The sequence below is a fragment of the Phyllopteryx taeniolatus genome, chromosome 3 (assembly GCF_024500385.1).
Source record: "Phyllopteryx taeniolatus isolate TA_2022b chromosome 3, UOR_Ptae_1.2, whole genome shotgun sequence".
Classification (NCBI taxonomy): Eukaryota; Metazoa; Chordata; class Actinopteri; order Syngnathiformes; family Syngnathidae; genus Phyllopteryx; species Phyllopteryx taeniolatus.
Window position 1 is genome coordinate 23,709,716 of NC_084504.1, and position 18,925 is coordinate 23,728,640.

The window sequence follows — 18,925 nt, forward strand, 5'->3', positions numbered from 1 at the left end:
GAAGCCGAGCAGACTCAAGGTCATAAGATATTTATTTTTTAAATTTTTTTGTGTGTGTGTGTTTTGCATTACAAAAAAAAAAAAAAGGTAATTTCAACATTGTTCCCATTACATACACAGAAGTATAATTGCACAGTTTAATGAGATCCAATACCATAGACGCTAGGAAAGTCTGCCTTTACAAGCGTAGTAACGATCGTTCATCATCAGATTTATTATTTTGGTTGGTTGTAATGTAACTTACAACAACAACTTACAACGCTGTCTCATATTTTTCCTCTCTCACATGTCTAAGTGAGCTAAATATTAGAACCAGAATGATGACTGTGCAATCACAGTATCTTACAAAGTCACTTTAATTCCTCATCAATCATGATTAGCTGTGGAAAGGCATTTTCAGGTGTTAAAGCTATACCTAATGGTGTGACCAGAGGAAGTCACCTTACTATATAATTGTGCTTATCACTTTATTTTTTTATTTTTTTTTATTTACCTGAGACCCACCCAAAAAAATGTTAGGAAGGACATCTTTGATAGCTCCAAAACTATCTTTTCCTAAAACAGTCCAAAAATGCTCCGAATCCTCGCTCTTCTTCGGTAAAAAATGTTAACTTTAAGTCTGTCTACTGAGGTGACAGCCGCCTGTGTAATCTGTTTGTGATAGCACTCTCACCGTTCGGATGAAACTATCCATTATTAGTTATTTTTGGGAGGGACATATTTTAGACTTTGAAAGCCGGTGGGCGGACAGCTATCAGGAAGTACTGCAGTTTTCATGTCATGTGACGGGCACGTCAACCCTGCCTACCAAGGTGCGTAAACTATGCTCCGACCGAGACGATGTGCGGCTGAGCAGATAATAGGAGTGCTAGCGTGACATGATGTTGTAAAATATTGTCATCACTGGATGGCAGCAGACAAGCCAATGGCTCGGGAAAACTAAACTCTGAAATAATAGCTGTAGATCTTGCCAGGTAGTCATTTTCAGTGGGTTATTTATTTATTTATTTATTTATTTATTCTTTCCCCCAATATGCAGTGAAAACATCTCAAATGGAATGCTCTTAACGCTTTTCAATTTAGGTTTCAGACAACATTTGGACAGGTATTAACTCATGGTCACGTCTATGGCATTTTCTTCGGTGGGCGGGCGTGGGAGTGTGTGTGTTTGGCAATATTGTTTTTTGGGCAAATATTGACCTTCAATTCTTGCCTTCAAGTTTTTATCATTGTAACGTTTGCTACCAAGGATGGATTATTTGGATTTTCATTATTTCCTATAGGAAACATTGTTTTACGATCCCAATAAATCAGCAACCCAGAATGAGATTCCAATATATTTCACTGCATATGCTGCACTAATTGGCATGGGTGACAGAAAATGTAAATTGTAACCTTTCTTCTCTTTTAGAAAAATAATGAAAGAGCCAATTACATTCTTTTCATTTGTATTTAACCAATGCGCTCATGAGAGCAGCTTTTCATTCAGCACAAGTTCTGTCACTAAAGTATCTGTATACATTTTAATGATCATTTAGCTCTGTTTGAGTGCGAATGCCTCACCCTTGTGTACTGGCGGCAGTTTGTGAACTGTGAAAGGGTCGTGGTTTTATGAAAGCAGTGACATTATAACATCCTGAAACAGCTCCATGGCAACCTACCTTGAAGGTCAGAGTGTTTTTGTCCATGAGCATATAAAGTGTATGGTTAAGGAGATGCCATTGTGGGTCAGTACATAAGCCACAAAAGTGTGTGTATGTTAATGATGACCAAAGTTGTTGTTTTTTCCCTTCTTCATCTCAATTGTCTGCGCTTTTCAGAACATCATAGTCTTTTTTTTTTTTTTTTTTTTTTCAGCTCTTGACATTTTGATTCGAGAAGCAGAGTGTCATGGACTCCCACTCTCGCTACAAGAAAAATGTCTTAACCAAAAGTATTTTTCAGGTAATCCAAGGCAAAAATAAATGGTGACAAAGGGAGAGAGCGAGAGAGAGCGTTTCACACTGCGTAGATGACGTAAGTCTACTTAGTCGCTCTCCTGTATTATTAATACAAGTGCAGCACTTCACAATCCGAACACATCAATTCAAAATACAATGAGTTTGACCACTTTCTCCACTTTCCAAGAGGCTATTTTTAAAGGTCTAGAGTGGGTACTTAGTTGCATAAGAATAGGTACTCCCTGGACAATTCATTAGGTACAATCGACTGTAATCCTGTGCAATATATTATACTGTACCTCTAGTTAATCAAATCTCATTTTTTAAAAATACGGTATATGATGAATGTATTTTTAAGGGCTTTCCGCATGATCAGACACAGCATTCCTCGGAGAGGTATTCTTTCACAAATGTTATTTTGTGTGTACCGTCACTGTATCATAGTGTTCGCTATTATTTAGACTGCTATAAAGTGTGACAGCTTTATCCACTTTGAAGACACCTATTAGTTACAAGTGGGGGTTTGCACAGGGGATATTATGCAACGTGGCCTCTGTAATAAATGCAAACACCTCGGGATGTTAACTTGTTTGTGTTTACACGCTTACGTCTTTAAGTCATCACATTATTGAAGCAGATATATGTAACTTTGCTCATTTAAATGCAAACTGGCTCTCCAGGTCAACTAATGAGAGGTTTCTGTGTTCTTCGTCAGTATCGGATGTCCCCTCCCTTGCACTACTATTAAGAAGACCATTTCAGTGCTATTCTTTCTTGCTATAAAACAATGACTAATGGCCAACTTATCTCCAATGTAATCGACTATTAATTGACATGAGTGGGCAGTTGGTGAGCATGCATACAATGAAGCGCACGCCTTCTCTTGTGCCAGTACACAGTCTACAGTATGTACAAAGGCATTGAAGTGGGTTCGGGGAAGCTGTAATTCCCAAGTATGGCCCCAGGGTCTGACAGGATGTTGCGGGGGGGATGTGTCATTTTTCCCAAGACTCCCTTGGTGACGGGCGGAGACATAAAGAAATCCTTTTACCCACACAACCCCCCCCCCCCCCCCCCCCCCACACACACACACACACAGTGTTCCGTACTGTATACCGTCTCCACACATCAGTGTTTCACACCCATAAAAATGGTTGTTTGGCAGCGTAGTAGAGCTCAGAGGAAGTGTCTGTCCCTTTTTTTCTTCTTTTCCCACATCTCTGATTTAGATTTGAGCCACGGCATGCCGATGCGGACGACATCAAACATTGCCCGACCGCCGACAAGAACAGAACAAGAACTTGTCTGTCGCTGCTCTTAATTCATTGTCTCCCTGGGGCGAAATGAGCACTGACAGACATAAATGGCAGAAATGAATATCGTTAAGATCACAGTCGAGGATGACGGTGGTGGGCAGGGCGATGGTGGGTTGCGGTCGCAGGCTGGTGACAAGAGTGAGGGGAGCATGAGGAGAAGTCTTGATGAAAGTGAACGGGATGAAGGAATGCATGAGTAGGTGCCTCTCTTTGCTGACAGACACTATATTATACTGGCTTGACCACCTGCTCTCAGTTTAACCCCCACCCAACACCACATGTACCCAGAAATATGCACCATGATGCGCAAGCATCTCTTTACGACATACTCTATATGTGCAATAATTAAGAAAATGTGTCCGCATTTTAAAAGCGTCTGAGACATTTTACGCCTGCGTGTGCACTGACATTAGCGGTTATATAGGATACAGTTTATCTCTGTATCCTGAGACCGTAAACCTATCGGCCTGTTAGTCAAGCTGGAATGCGTCTGTCAAGTCGTGTAACAACCGACGCTCATGCATGCTAGTCCTATGACTTCAGTGCTCCTGCCTTGGCTGCTTTGTTCCAGTATAGAGCTTTTCGGTTTCCTCTTACAAACTTATGCCAAGGCTGAACAATCGGAATTTGGAAACGTCTCTGTCTGATTCCTTTGATTACAAATCATGACGTTCAGTCATACTGTTCCTCTGCAACTTTGTATGTGAAGCGCCATCTGCTGCATCCAGTGTGGCACTACCCCTTACTTGGCCCCAAATGCAAGTGGACTGTAACGCTAAAAGGTTTCGTATGAACTGGTTGTGTCATCATAGTCAAAGAATATAATATTCTTGAAATTATTAGAACACACCATTTTAGTATTTTCTGCCATCGAGAAACAATACAAAACGTATCTTAAAAGTAACAAATGATCAACTGATTGATGGTTCCTTTTCCTTACAGTCAAACCATTGTTCCGTTCCTAAGGTCGAAGTAGTAAATTCATAATTACTGTAAACATTTGTATGAAAAACACTTCTATGCCATTAATTTAAAACAATCAAATACAAATCAGTACCACGTTAACTATGCGTGCCCTCTAAATGTGCCACGTGACTACATATTCTCGTGCAGCTGCGCAAACTAGTTCATTGCAAACCGTTCTTGAGCTTGAGATCGCATCTGTTGGAACCATCGTAAACCGTGTACGCCTTTACTTAGTCTGACATATGCATTAGGGCCAGTCAGATCTGCAAATACCTGTTTAAACTATCTAAAAATCCGTCAGTGCTTTTTAGGGCTGCCACTATCAATTTTTTTTAGAATCGATTGTCCCATTGATTATTGATTTAATAATCGCCCTCCCACTATTATTTCAAAATATGTATATATATTTTACTACTAACATATGCATTTTATTCTCATTTAGGAGGGATGGACTTCACGCCTTAAACTGCATATGTTAGTATTGCATGTATGGGTTACATAATTTGAGACAGCAAAATGCTAAATGGTAAAAGATGGCAAACGCAAGTAGCATTAGCACTCTAGCGATTAGCATTTTAGGTTGAAAAAATGCTACCTACCATTCAGCTCACTCATACTTATCATGTTATATGTACATTACACATCTAATAGTTTCTTAAAAAGCACTTACAGACACTCTGTCGTTTTTGGCAAAGTTTGTCTTTGTTCCAACACTGCGTCCGTCTGCACTAAATGTCCGTGTGAAACATGGGTTCCGGTGGCACAAACATGGTTCCTTGTGGAACTTTTTTAAAGTCGACTTGGCCAAGTTATTCGATGTATTTATTTATTTTTTGTCAGCCCTAGCAATATTCTTCGCTCTTATTTGGATGAATGCATGCCAGCCAGTTCTGATAAAACTGCCTGTACCCTGTACCCTAGAAGGACTCCGATGATTTCAGTTTTCACAATTTGCATTCATATGAACTATTCAAGGTGGATTTTTGAGGTAGCAAGATTCCTGCCAATCCAATGTGATGGATGGTGCAGTTAATTAAAAATGCAATTGTGAAGTGAGAGGTTGTGACCAGTATTTGGGTTTAAGCCATCTGGTTAAATCCTCAATTGGTCTACAATCGGTTTGAGTGCCTGTATTTCTTTTCTCACTGTCTGACTTTGTTGCAGAAATGTCATCATACCCTTTATAATATTCATTTCCTCTCTTTGCTGTTATCTCCCACAGCACCTTGTCTGAGCCCAAGTGCAGTGCGGTGTGATTGTTAGACGAGTCAAGAAACTCTGTTTTATGTTATGGACTTCTATATGACTACTCTTGAGGGCGGCATTGTAATTTCTTGTCAGTCCCCCTGGACAAAAAGAAAAAATGTTCTCCATCTCCAGGCTGTTGAAGAAAAGACTCTTACAGAAATGTTGGGCTGGTGAGAGGAATTTAATTTAACAGCAAAGATTATTGCAGAGAGGAAATCTTGGATGCAGTTATCTGCTCCTCACCTTCTCTTTGCTCTTCATTACAGTCTCCTTCCATCAGACGTAACAAGATGAACACAACATAGGGCCGATGAGCTTTTTTGGGAAATCTACAATCACACAGAAATATAATCCAGTTTGACTTTCTAAAGTTGAACACCTCAGTTAGTTTTTTTTTGGGGGGGGGGGGAAATTAGCTTTTTAAGTCAAACACCTTGTAAGAATTACATCCGAATGATAGTGTGTGTGTGTGTGTGTTTTTTTTTTTTTTAGCTTTAACTATGGCATATTCCAAAAAACGAGCAGTCTCAGCATGGGTTGTGAAGAGAAGAACATGAAAAGAAGAATTTACACCAGAAATGATGTGAAGTAAGATGACTTAGATTCAAAGCAGTCAAACACCTGATTGTAAGAGCGTGGTATTGTTTTGTTTTGTTTTGCTGTTAACTTTGCTTAACATATTTTGTTTTACTTGTAGGAAAGTTAAGAATGTTAAAATTCTGGAAATTCCCTTGACATTTTGTAATCAGTTCTGCCAAGGGAGTTATGTTAAATTTTCTATAACTACTTGTTCTCATTAATTAGGTTTGAGAGTCAGCTGGAGTCTCAGATTCACACGTATGGATACATAAGATTATTTTAATTAAGGAAGCCGGAGTACCTATAGAAAACTCACACAAGCACAGGGACAACTTGCAAACTCTACACAGAGATGTCCTAACTGAGATTTGAACCCAGATCTCCCGAGTGTGACGTAGACGTGCTAACCACTTGGGAAAACATTATTTCCAAATCTGAAATCTGGTAGACCACCACGCTGGAACGGGTTGCTGTGCACTCCATGTCATTCCTCTTCTTATATCTCACAGGTGGTGCGTAATTAGACATCTGCACAAACGACCTCAAAGTGTTTGCGCTTGTGCATCTGCAGCATACAAAATGTGTTGAGAGATCCTGGATAGATTTTGCGTGGGTAATCCAACTCCGGGTTCAGTCAGAGTTTATCCCCTCTTGACACATTTTCCCTCTGGACCAACATCAGCAAATGATTCCTCACGTCACTAAAACGTAAGCTCTCAAGCATACAAACACTCAGCAAGAGACACACAAAAACGTTTGGAGAAAACGATTGCCCCTTTTTACATTTTTAAGGTTCTCATGCATTTCTACTTTCTTGGTTTGTGATTTGATTTATCAGGCAAACAAAACAGTGCCGACGGATATAAAATTGAAAATATATCAGATGTATGAATTTCAGCAGGGAGAAGATGGAGTAATGTAAATAGATCTGATTCAGGGTCACGCGTGAGGCGGGTGAGCCGAGGGAGTCAGGTTGGCGTAAAGATTGAAAAATAAAAGGAAAATACAGCTCAGGTAGGAAGAGCTATTGCTCTGCCACGTGAGCAGCTGTCAGACTGTATGAATTGTTTGCAGTTAAAAAAAAAATTATGTATCGGCACTTTGTCTGTGTGCATTTTCTTTGCTGTCCACACATGAAGTCAACATGTCAGCTGTTTTTATGAGCTTGTTTCACCTCGACATGCATTGTGGTTTCTGCGATAGAAACCGGACGTCTTAGGTGATTTGGAGCAGCAACCAAGATGTGAAAATTCCCAGCGTAGCAGTTTGGTTCTTAGCTTAAAAAAAAAAAAAAAAAAATGCATTCATGATTACTTCACAGTGATCCCGTGTTTATTATGGGGAATACATTCTAAACCCACCTACTATAGGTATAAATCTGCAATAAAGAGAAAATGTTTTTTTTTTTTTAATATTCTATATATATTTGAACAAAAAAATACAAGCATAAAAGATATAGAAAATATGTATTGTATTGTCTGTGTGTTTGATAGAGTATTTATTATTTTTATTTTTATTTAAAACAATGGGTGTAAGCCACAGATTTCCGCAATATAGCGGGGATTTCCTCGACAGACAGATATTTTTCACAAAATAATCTGTGATATAGTTGGGGCGCCAACGATAACCCTCTATGTAGTGGAGGAACACTGTAATCCCTTTTTGACATTCCAACTGGACTGCACCTTTGCTATTGGTTCTCAATTGTTCATCTGATTTGGAGGACTTGGAGCACTTTTCACTCTCAAAAGGTGCCTGATGGGAGTTCATTACAGCGCGCGAGAGGGGAAAGTTGTGTGTGCTGATAGGTGTGCGACTGTCTCCCTGCGGCGTCACTGGGGTGTGTAATTGAAATGGAAATGAGCCAATCAGGGAGCGAGACGGCTGGTCATGCCGCCCCGTGCTTACGACTCTCTCTCCAAATTCGGGCTCTTTGTATTCTTATGTGCATGTTTGTGTGAGCATTTTGTGACCCCTTCTGTTGGAGCGTCATTGTTTTCAGTTGGTGATAGATTTTCGACCCCGTCCCTCCTTTGCAACGCGCGAAACCGGCTGATTCGCCCGGCTGATTTGGTGGTGTGATCCGCAGCCTTCGGCGACAGCTGCACCATAATGGAGACATGTAATTTTCACCATTTTACAATAAGCCCACCATTTAACTCTGCTCCTTAATTACCTGTTTTTGTGCCAGAGAGCCTCAACTGACAAAAAAAAAAAAAAAAAAAAAAAAAAAAGGCAATTGTGAAGAAGTGTATTAAAAATTGGAAAGTGATTGTAATGGCTTGGTCAAGTGTGTGTTTGGGCTTAGTTATTCCACAACAACTCCATCTGGGCAGCTACTTGTGGGATTTGTGCCATCTTTTTAGTTTCACTGTGATGGGTTTCACAGAACTGAGGCCCCGATTGTTGCTCTACATATTTTTGGTTGCTTAAGTACTGTATCTGTGTAGTTAGTACTTTTTATTAAAAAAAAATTTTTTCATGAATAACCAAGGCTGAACATTCCGAAATACAATATTATTATTTTTTTATATAAAGATATATAGCTATAATGTGTTCTGTAATTGCTTGGCAATGAGGCCAGGGTGCACCCCGCCTCTCGTTAGCTGGGCGAATGTACGGACTAAACATCTTAGGCCAGTGATGTAGTGGTTGGTTCGGCCGATTTCTGCGCAGGCAATGTGGGTTCAGTTCCCACTCACTTGACTATGTGAATGTGAGCGTGAATAGTCTGTCTCTCTATGTGCCCTGTGAATGACTTGCAACCAGTTCAGGATGTCGTCTGCATGTTGTCAGCAAGAATAAACTCCAGCTTTCCACAACCCCGAACAGGACAATATATAACTTCCTTGACAGAGGTAGTTAAAAAAAAAAAAAAAAAAAAAAAAGGTTTGAGAATTTTTAGTGGCTTTCATCGAAGATGCTCACAAAACCTTTAGGGCTCCCCCAGCTTGCTGTCGTTACTATAGCATGTCTGCTGTCTCCATCTCACTCATCTTACCTGACACAGTTCATTTGAATTCTGGTGGTGCATCTCATACAGATGTTGAAGTATCTTCACTTTGCGGTGAAGAATGACTTCCTCTGCCTGCCGAGAAGCAGCCGACAGAATAGCCGCGGGCGATCAAAGATGCTGTCGCTAGCAATGATGCCTCTTTTTTTAGATTTGTATTTTATACAGTATTTAATGCAGGGAACTCATTCAATTGCAAAACGGTGTTGCCATCCATTTTGTTGTAATTTTCTCAGTTTGTGTCCATATGACAAATGATTCTGCTCTAAAAATTCTCCCTAGCAACAAGTGGTCGTTCAAGTGCGAAAAACAATTGGAATAACAAGGTACTACGAGGTACAATTCCTAGTGCCTGCCTGGTGAGCAGATACCATCTGGGTGACGTAAACCGCTGCTGGTCGCTCATTGGTAGAGCAGATTCTGTCTTGATCCATGTTTGGGTTGGCTTTTGCTTTTATTAGATTTGGGTTTAGATTTTGTTACATGTTATGTCTTGTTTTTCTGTGTCCCACATGCATGTCTCACCTGCTCATTTGGTTTTCGTCTCCATCTGTTGTCGTCAGCCCTGATCCTTGTTTCAACCAATCAGCTCCTTACGGGCACTCGTGCCTTGTCCAGGTGTGCCTCGTTGTCTCGTCAATTTGTTTGAATTTAGTTCCCTGCTTTCTTTCAGTCTGTGGCAGTTCATTGTTGCTGTCATATGTATTTGTCACATCATATTTGCTTCCCCTGTTTTTTCTTACTTTAAATCTTGTTTTTTTTTTAGGGACTTTGCTAATTTAGTGTTTTGATGCTACCAGGTACCCTGTTTGCCTTTTTTGGTGAATAAATACTTGTCCTTTTGAGAAAATGCTGCTCCCCAGCCTCGCTTCTCCTGCTTCCTTGCATGTGGGCCCCCCTTGTCACGCCACACAACAATTTCCATGGCAGATTTGTCATCGTAGCATATTTGTAACATTTTGAGGAAATACTCCTAATTTTGTTTTTGGCGCAGCTGGCTTCAGTCTCTTCTCAGAATCAGAATCAGAATCATCTTTATTTGCCAAGTATGTCCAAAACACACAAGGAATTTGTCTTTCTCGAATAAAATGTGCCTCCTTACCATGGGCAACACAGCAGATCCTCATTCCCATACATTTTTTGTCATTTGTTAGTCATGTCTCATTCCATTTAATGCGTTCAGTATAGCATTGATTTTGCAAAATGTTCAAGCAGAGAAAATGACAGCCCTGAGCTGAGCTGGCTCTTGTGAAGTAACTCAGAGCATAAACACTTCCTGTAGCTTATTCATGTCATACATTTATGACATTAGTAGTCCTATTTAATGTGGAATATCCTCAGGTCATATTAAAGATTGACTGTAAACCCTGCACTTCTATTTGAAGCCTCCAGCTTCTTCGTGTAAACTTTCACTTTTTGGGAACTAAATGTTCCCTTACCCTTTCTCACTTGGTGCCAGCTTCTGGCTATCTCACTTCTGCTTCTTTTGCTAAGCCTCCGGCACGCAAAGCACAAACCTAACACAGGCATACAAGTGTGTATGGAATTGGAAATGTGTGTCTTGCATGTTTGTGTTTATGTTACAGATGTCTTTTCTGTCCAATTTTACGTGCTCACCAGGCCAAATAAGCTCGGCTTCATTTACAGTCGGGGGCCATCACCACCATTGTGAAGGCTGAGGCTTGAAGAGAAGGCCAGCTGAAACATCGCGCATACGTACACATATACAGGCATGCACACATGCTATATCTCCTCTCCTTCACATACGCACAGGCGGATGAAAAGGATATGACCATTAAGTCAGTGACATTTAAAAACAGGAAGAGCGAGGCATGGATGTTCCTGGACCTCAGCAAACATGTTTTAAATGAAATGTTACAGATGAGCTCCTTCATGGTTTGCTTGTAAACGCTTCACAACGGTATTTACCCTGCAAGAGTAAACAGAGGGGAGGGGGAATGGGGGGGGAAAACTCATGCGAGTTCATGCTTATAAATCCACACGTGCACACACAAACACATGCACATGAATATACAAAGCAAAGCCAGCTGACAAAGATGCATGCAGTAATGGGAAATGGCTATGGGTACATTTGCCACTTTATTGTGACATTAATCATTCAATTATACCGACACAAATGAAGTGACAAGTGGAGGCGCTCCGAGCAGATTGCCGGAATTGCCATGTGATCTTAAAAACGTTTGTGTGATGTGTGTTGGGATTGCCACTTTGTAGAGTCCTAGTGCAGCAGATGCCGGATCAGCAATCTAGTGCATATGCAGTGACTTGATCCGACAAAATCCATCCTCGAGTCGGAACTCCGAACGCCACGATGACTTAACTACACAGAGTTGAATAGAGAGCGTATAAAGTGAAGCACCACAGGGATAGAATATTTAAAAAATGAAAACAAAAAAAACTGCAAGCATTTTCAGAGAATGTTTAGAGTAAAATGTTTTAAGATTTATATATGTTTGTCCTGAGCTCTCCGGGGTCTTTCTCATCCTTTTTGGGGGGCTTGAAGTCACCCTCCCTATAGTCTGCAGTTTTCAATTAAAAGTTTGGTCCGGTTTTACGGACTAGGTCTAATCCGACATGCCAAATGGTTTGTTTCACAAATCCATCAAGTGAAGAGTGAATGGAAACTAATTGGAAAAGGTAAAAGGTTTTAAAAAAGAACCGTGTTTAGATGGATGTTCTACCCGTCACATCCATTATGGGCCAATCAGATCAAAAAGTAATAAACTACTAGTTTGACAAAAAAGCCAGTGTCTCTTGTTGATAAGTGAAAGCATCCATTCAATCACGAAATGTTGCTGCTCTTTTCTTAATCGTAAGATGAACGAAAAAAGTTAGAGCTTAAACCATCAACTGTATTTATTTTTATCGTACTTCCATAAATTGTATTATTTATTTGATTTTATTAAACAGATGTATTTTAACAATTCAATTTGTGTTTTTTTGTTTTTTGAATCAGTTATCAAGAACTAGATATGCATTATCCAGGCAAAGCTTGGACTACCATTATCTACAACATTGTGACCACTATCTCCTCAAAGGATGCTTATTGGCCCTCTCATTTTTGTTGAATACACAACCATTGTAGTTTGAAGCTGGACACGACAAATAGGCGGAATTTCCAAAAAGTATTATCGCGAGTGCAGCTGCCTCTCCAGCTGGATTTGCGGGTGAAGTGAGTCTGTGGCACCAGCTGTGCATATATATGAGTGTCCATGTGCAATTTTGTGGCTGAAACTGTCACATTGGAAGTGCTTGAGGAGAGTGTTAAAAGGCACGCAAGCATATTTTACAGCCGTTTTCTCAGTGACCCTGAAACCAGGCCGCTGCAGACCCTCACAGCAATTGCTCTCCAATTTAGGGCATTCCACAGGTGTGAGACCGATTCTGTCATCAGCAGATGAGATGTGTTGAGTGCGTGTTTAGGTTTGTTGTCGACATCTGATAAATCGGTGTGTATCAAAGCCCTCTGACCCCCATGTGGCCTCTTCTTGCACAGCCGTCAGGGACCGGGCGCAGTGTTTTTCCCATCATGACATTTCTCATCTGGACCTCCACGTCTCCCCATGATCTTTTGTACCATGCCTGCATTTGTCCTTCTGTCTACAAAGATTTTTGAGTGCTTTTTCTTCTCTGGAGAATCCTCCCCCCCCCCACACACACACTCACACACACTTCTCTCTCGACGTGCAGATGTGTGGGCAAGTATGTGCCGCAATGACAGATTTATAGATATAAACAAACTCACGTAAAGAAATTTATTGAAGCTTGAAGATGAGAGCGCGGCTGCCAGTAAATTTCAACGCCACAGTGACAGAGTGCAGAGAGATTCAAACTTGCGCTCTCTGCATATGTGCTAAATTCCAACACTTCCATCCGCGGTAATTTGAGGGACTGTTCATGCGTCTTGTCCATCAATGTGAGCTTTTTTCTTTCTTTTCTAGATTCCATCGTGGGGACTATCACATTGACGTGTGCATAAATGACTACCTGGATGTCTACTGCCCGCACTACGCTGACTCGGTGCCCGAGGAGCGGACTGAGCACTACGTCCTCTACATGGTCAACTACGACGGCTACAGCACGTGCGACCACACCTTCAAGGGCTTCAAGCGCTGGGAGTGCAACCGGCCGCACTCGCCCAACGGGCCTCTCAAGTTCTCGGAGAAGTTCCAGCTTTTCACCCCGTTCTCCTTGGGCTTTGAGTTCAGACCGGGCAGAGAATATTACTACATCTGTGAGTCTTCCTTCCCTGGCATTTGCTTGTGTTGCTTGGCAGCTCTGTGATGTATCAATCAGTAGCAGCGTTGCAAAATTCCCTGACTTTTCAAAATTGGAGACTCGCGCTGCAATGAAATGGGAATAAAACTGAACATTAGCATGATTCAAGGTTAGTATTTTAGCTTCCATTAAAAAGAATGTAAAAAATCTTTAGAAACTCCGTTCCTATAGTAGGAATGTAACCCAGTAAAGTCATAATTACAGTATTTGTATGGAAAAACACTTCATACATATAAAATAAACAAATACAAAACAGTAAGGTGTTAACTGCCCGTGCCCATCACATGCTAGGTGAACTCGTATTCTTACGCCACTACCATAGTTCATTGTATATCGGTTGACATGTCCCACCTGGCCGATATCAGATTCTAATGGTATGACAACATTGAGCAAAAAATATTGTGGTATAACGGTAATGCAATTACAGCTCTCTAAAGTAGTATTTTGAAATGTTTGGGTAAATAACTTTTTTCATTGAATGCAATCTATTTTCTTTTTAATCTACATAGAATATTTGGTACACTAGTAAACATTAGAAATGAAATGATTTCATTATTTATCAAAATGCAATACAACAGTATAAGTACTTATTTCTCAGAAAAATAGTGGCTAGTTCTCTGCTCTTCACCGTTTTGTGACGTAAAGTCAAAATGGAACGGAGCTGACGTTATCTATGCTAGTCAGCCGTGTTATCTGCCTCGTTAGGAAGTTTATAGCATTTGTTTCACCAACTGTAAAAATGCTAACTTTCCGAGCTGGTTGTTGTTCATTTCAAGATAGCGTTATATTAATATACAGTATAAATGTGACCTTGAATTTGTTGAAAAGTGATGGGTGTGGTTCTTGTAAATGTGATTTTAAGTCTTGCCTTTTCTATCGGGTACTCTACGTCAGCATGTTTTGGTTATCCTTCCTTTATCACGCTGCAGAACGTGAAAACTAACCAAAAAAGCTGACTTTTTCGAGAAGGAGCAAAGTCGTAGGGTTCACTGACTGCTTGCACCAACAACGGGCGGGGATGAGGTTGTCTCACTTGGAAAGTTTTAGCTCTTTTGAAACACAGGGGAAACTTTTATAAAATGCGCTACACCTTGACACCTAGTCCCACCCTTCTCACCACCTAGTCCCACCCCTCTCACAACCCTAATCAGTAGTGTTCCATATATATTTCCTGCGGCTGTGCTATGTATTAGTTGAATTATATTTAAAACTACGCAAAAGTGTGCATGCACATAACAAAATGAATCCACATTCAGGAGAGTCCTCAGTTTACGATGGAGTTCCGTTTCTATGGCAGCGACTTAACACAAATTTGTTCATAAGCCAGAACGTGCCGTACTCAATCACCAACCTATGATGCCATGTATACTGAGTACCCCCTGTATTATTCTAAAATTTAAGACACAGTCAATTTTTTATTTTGGGGGAATTTTAATTCATTTGCTCCCCTAATAAATCATCGAAATAAAATTTATCTGTTCCACCAGGCCATCTTTTATCGTAATAAAACTATAAATATATTCAGGTAATGTTTATAGTTACATTTTATCTTGAAACAAATGAAGAATACCTGAAACATAAGCACACAATCCGTCAGCCATGTTTTCACACTCTTGTGCTGAGGTCGACACTTTTGTGGAAAACTTTTCCCTAAAATGGCAAAAGTATTCCGAGGGGCTGGGGGGAAGAGAGGGGGACGGGGGGTGGTGGTGTTATAATAAGTGAGCCAGAAAGTTATTGCTCAATTCTCCAGCTGCATTATATTGGAGTCTTCAAAAGGAATACCCTCCATCAAGCTCCTCGTCTTCTCATGTTAAATGTTCAGTCGTCTGCGTCTCAGCATTAGAAGCGAGTCACACCGAGGTTATCTTGAGTTGAAGGGGGCTTAAAGCGAGCAAAACCTCTGTGGCTCAAAAGTGTCGAGGGAATGCATTGGAGGGTTCATGAAATTCAAAGTCGAAATGAACCTCAATCCTTTAATACATTCATTATATCTCCATATGGCATGTTGAATAAAATGAATCATAGTTTTGTTTGCAAACCTGCACATTTAGGATGACCCTGACCAAAAAGTTTGAAGGGATTTTTTTTTTCCATTAAGAAAGAAAGTAAACCAGTTGATTTTCTCTTTAAAGTTTCTAGAAGAGAGGTATTCAAAAACATTGATGAGAATGATTTTCTTGGATGAAAGACAGATCGTCCAGTACAGTCGACCGGTGATCGGTCATCCACAAATCCATCAAAGTCCTCATGTTCTGTATCCAAAATGAACAGCCGGGCAAGTTCTCCATCAAACACGCCAGCTTCCCTCTCGTCATTGTCAGAGTCAGTCTTGTTGCCGTGCGGCTCCTCAGAAATGATGCCGGCTTTTACGAAAGCTCGAACAACAGTGCAAGCAGACACGTTAGCCTAAGCATCCACAATCAATTCACAAATTGTGACGTAACTCGCCCGGCGCTGCCTCCTAGTCTTAGTAAAGCTGTGTTCGCCATCTGTCATCCATGGCTCCCACGCCGCTCACAACTTCACTTTCAATGCCCTGTTTACACTGATGTCCAGCGGTTGGAGTTCATTAAACTATTGCTTGAGTCGGCCTTCGAACTCGGGCCACCTCGCCTTGTTTCCGCGGAAACTCAGCTTCGTCTTCTTGACTTGGCGAAGCTCGTTTTCCTGCTTCCTCCACTTGTGAACCATGGATTCATTGATCTTGAATTCTCTCGTGGCTGCGGCTGCTCGATTCCCATGTTCCTCCGCGTAACTAATAGCTTGCAGTTTAAACTGTGCTTCGTAAGCGTGTTTTCGACTACGGTCAAGCCAGCCTCTACCCGTAAAGAAGCAGTCAAGCCAGCCGCCCCTAATTTTGGTCATACTAGGCATTACGGTAATAGGTCGCCAACTCGAGGCGAAAGCCACTTTCAAAATAAAAGGTTCCCAATAATACGGACGTCAGTGCTCTTCGGTTAAGGAATGCAACCAGCAAGGTTAATTTGAATCTTGAGCTACATCTAAAAAATGTAGTTTATTTGATGTCTTAGGAAAAATAAATGGTAAATGGACTGCACTTATATAGCACTTTGTGTACATCATCACCATGCCCAAAGCGCTTTACAAAGCCTCAAATTCACACACACATTCATAAACCAATGGGCGACTGCTGCCATGCGAGGCGCTGCCAGGCCCCCTGGGAGAAAATTAGGGTTCAGTGTCTTGCCCAAGGACACTTCGACATGCGAACAGTCGTAGAGCAGGGATTCGAACCTGTTCTACCTACTGAGCCAAAGCCACCCCAACATAATCCCATTGGTATCGCAAGACAAGTCCAGATCTGTGTGACAGACCACCAAGGACTCCACTAAAAGAGGTTTGATGAAGATCTGATATTGTATTTCAAAATAAAAGTCTCTGAAAACTGCATATTTTGCTGTCATTACCCCTGACTGAAAAAATCTGTTAAAAAAAATCTATGAGATACGTCCGTATTATTGGGAGGCTTTTATTTTGAAGGTGGCTTTCGCCGCGAGATGGGGACTTGTTACCGTAATGCCTAGTATGAACAGAATTAGGGGCGACTGGCTTGACTGCTACTTTACGAGTGGAGGCTGGCTTGACCGCAGTCATTTTCGGGGGTCCTTAGCCAAACCGATGCACATACCGGAACTATATACCTTCTGGGGGCGTGTCTTTAGCGTCCTCTGTCACGCGCACCCTTCCCCCTTTTTACGTCCTCAGCCTTCCTCTACTATATAAGCAGTGTGTCAGCAGGAAATGCTCCCAGTCAGTCAAGCGGAGCGCTCATCACACAACAACATTTTTAGATTTTGGAACTCGGTGCACACATAAGGCGCGCCGCATTATAAGGAGAAAATTTAAGACTTTTAAGTGCACCTTATGGTCGTGAAAGTACGGTACATAAATCTGTATATGAGTCAAGTGAAGTGAAAACTTTTTCAATTAAATTATAATATTATTAATATTCTTGTTTATTGAAATGCACCTGTATAATGGAGCATGTTTTATATACATGTTAGTATCTACTTTTAACCTAAAAAGTCTGTTCTTGTAAGATAAAGTTAAGGCACCTGAAATTTCCTTTTATGGAGAAAAGATGATTGAGGGAAGTTTGTCCTCCCACGAAAGTTTTTTGCTCTTGGGAGATGGAGGAGTGGGCGCAGTCGCTACCATATGACAAATTTAATACAGGACTAGAAAATTGATGGCACATTTATGTTCTGAAATGGGGGGCCGTTACTTTCATGTCTGGTTTATGCATTATTGATACAGCTATTTGGAGGGAAAGTTTTAAGGTTTGTGCACTTTTTGTGCTAATGAGGACAAATAAGTTTCTCTGCAGGCAAAATTAAATGGACACGCTGACATAACATTGACTAGAATGGCAGAACTCTGCCAGAGATCAACAGTACTAATTAGCATCGTCGCTAAAGGACGCATTACTGAGAAATAAGGAGAAAATGAGTAAAATACATCCTGAAGCGGCACCAAAATCTAATTGTTTCTTCTTTGGTCCACGCCCTACATCGTTACAGCAAAACCTCCTTGGTGGAGGTTATGATCCAAATATATATATATATGTTCCTCTTCTGGTTTTGTGCTTCGTCGGTGGGACCCCCGCAATATCGCAGATTTTATCGTGGAGCCATTTGTCTGTCACAAGATCTTATAATCGTAATATCGTAATTGTTAACCACTGTCTAATAAATAAAGCACTCCATATTTGACAACAAGTAACGCTAATGGCTAGCTTACCAGTCTTTTGTGTTTGGAAAGTCATTCACCATGCTGGACACTCCTTTAAAGCAAGCTTGTGTCTTCCCATTCTGCAATTTATTGGGATACTTTTTTGTGTATTACTACCACCATGATTCTAGAGTCTGGAGTGAATGCTTTCATGCTGTCTGCTGCAAGGCGATGATGATTCAATCTTTCTATTTTTTTCCCCAAAATGTTGGTCAAATTCCAAATTGTCCAATCGTTGTGGCCGTTAGAATTTTTGAGTTTGCCGGTGAACATTTATTATGTTTGCTCCCCAAGTGACAGCACTGAGCGGGTCTGCGGAGTTGCGAAGATGTGTTTTCTCGATTGGCAACTTTTTATAACGCCGTTAACCGACGCGTAACCCGAGATTTTTATCCAGGTTTCATTTCACATGTTCCCTCGTCCTGCTCCACCACACCTTAATAGGACCCTCACAAAGTTGCTGCTGTTTATGTGCTGAAGTGCAATCTGGAAAACTACATTAGAGTCCTTGCACTTATTTGACAATTTTTCTTTTTAAAAGTTGCAATATGCTCCTTGTCATTTCGACCCAAATTACACTGAGCGTCATGCTAATGAAGATGAGGGGAGGTCGAGAGCTCGATGGCTGTTAGCCGAGGGTTACACAACTCTTCCACTTGCTCATGGTGCTGCTTGTAACGTTTATTTTTTACTGCTGAGAGATGCTTGTCCCGAGGGCCAGATTAAATTACACTGCGACCGACAAGGCTTCCATGGAAGCCATGCATTCGACTGTTGCATGGCGTATTGGTTTAGTGGCCCGCGGCTTC

General features: G+C 41.0%; 1 protein-coding gene across 3 annotated transcripts in view; it reads left to right on the forward strand.

The window, feature by feature from the left end:
• efna5b (ephrin-A5b) overlaps positions 1 to 18,925 on the forward strand; it is a 102,745-nt gene that overhangs the window by 58,866 nt on the left and 24,954 nt on the right. For all 3 annotated transcript variants that reach the window (XR_009787751.1, XM_061767766.1, XM_061767767.1), the window contains exon 2: positions 13,025 to 13,317. Coding sequence is in view for 2 of the 3 variants with exons in the window: in XM_061767766.1 (XP_061623750.1) it covers positions 13,025 to 13,317 (293 nt within the window). In the remaining variant the exon portion in view is untranslated. The remainder of the gene's footprint in view (positions 1 to 13,024; positions 13,318 to 18,925) is intronic.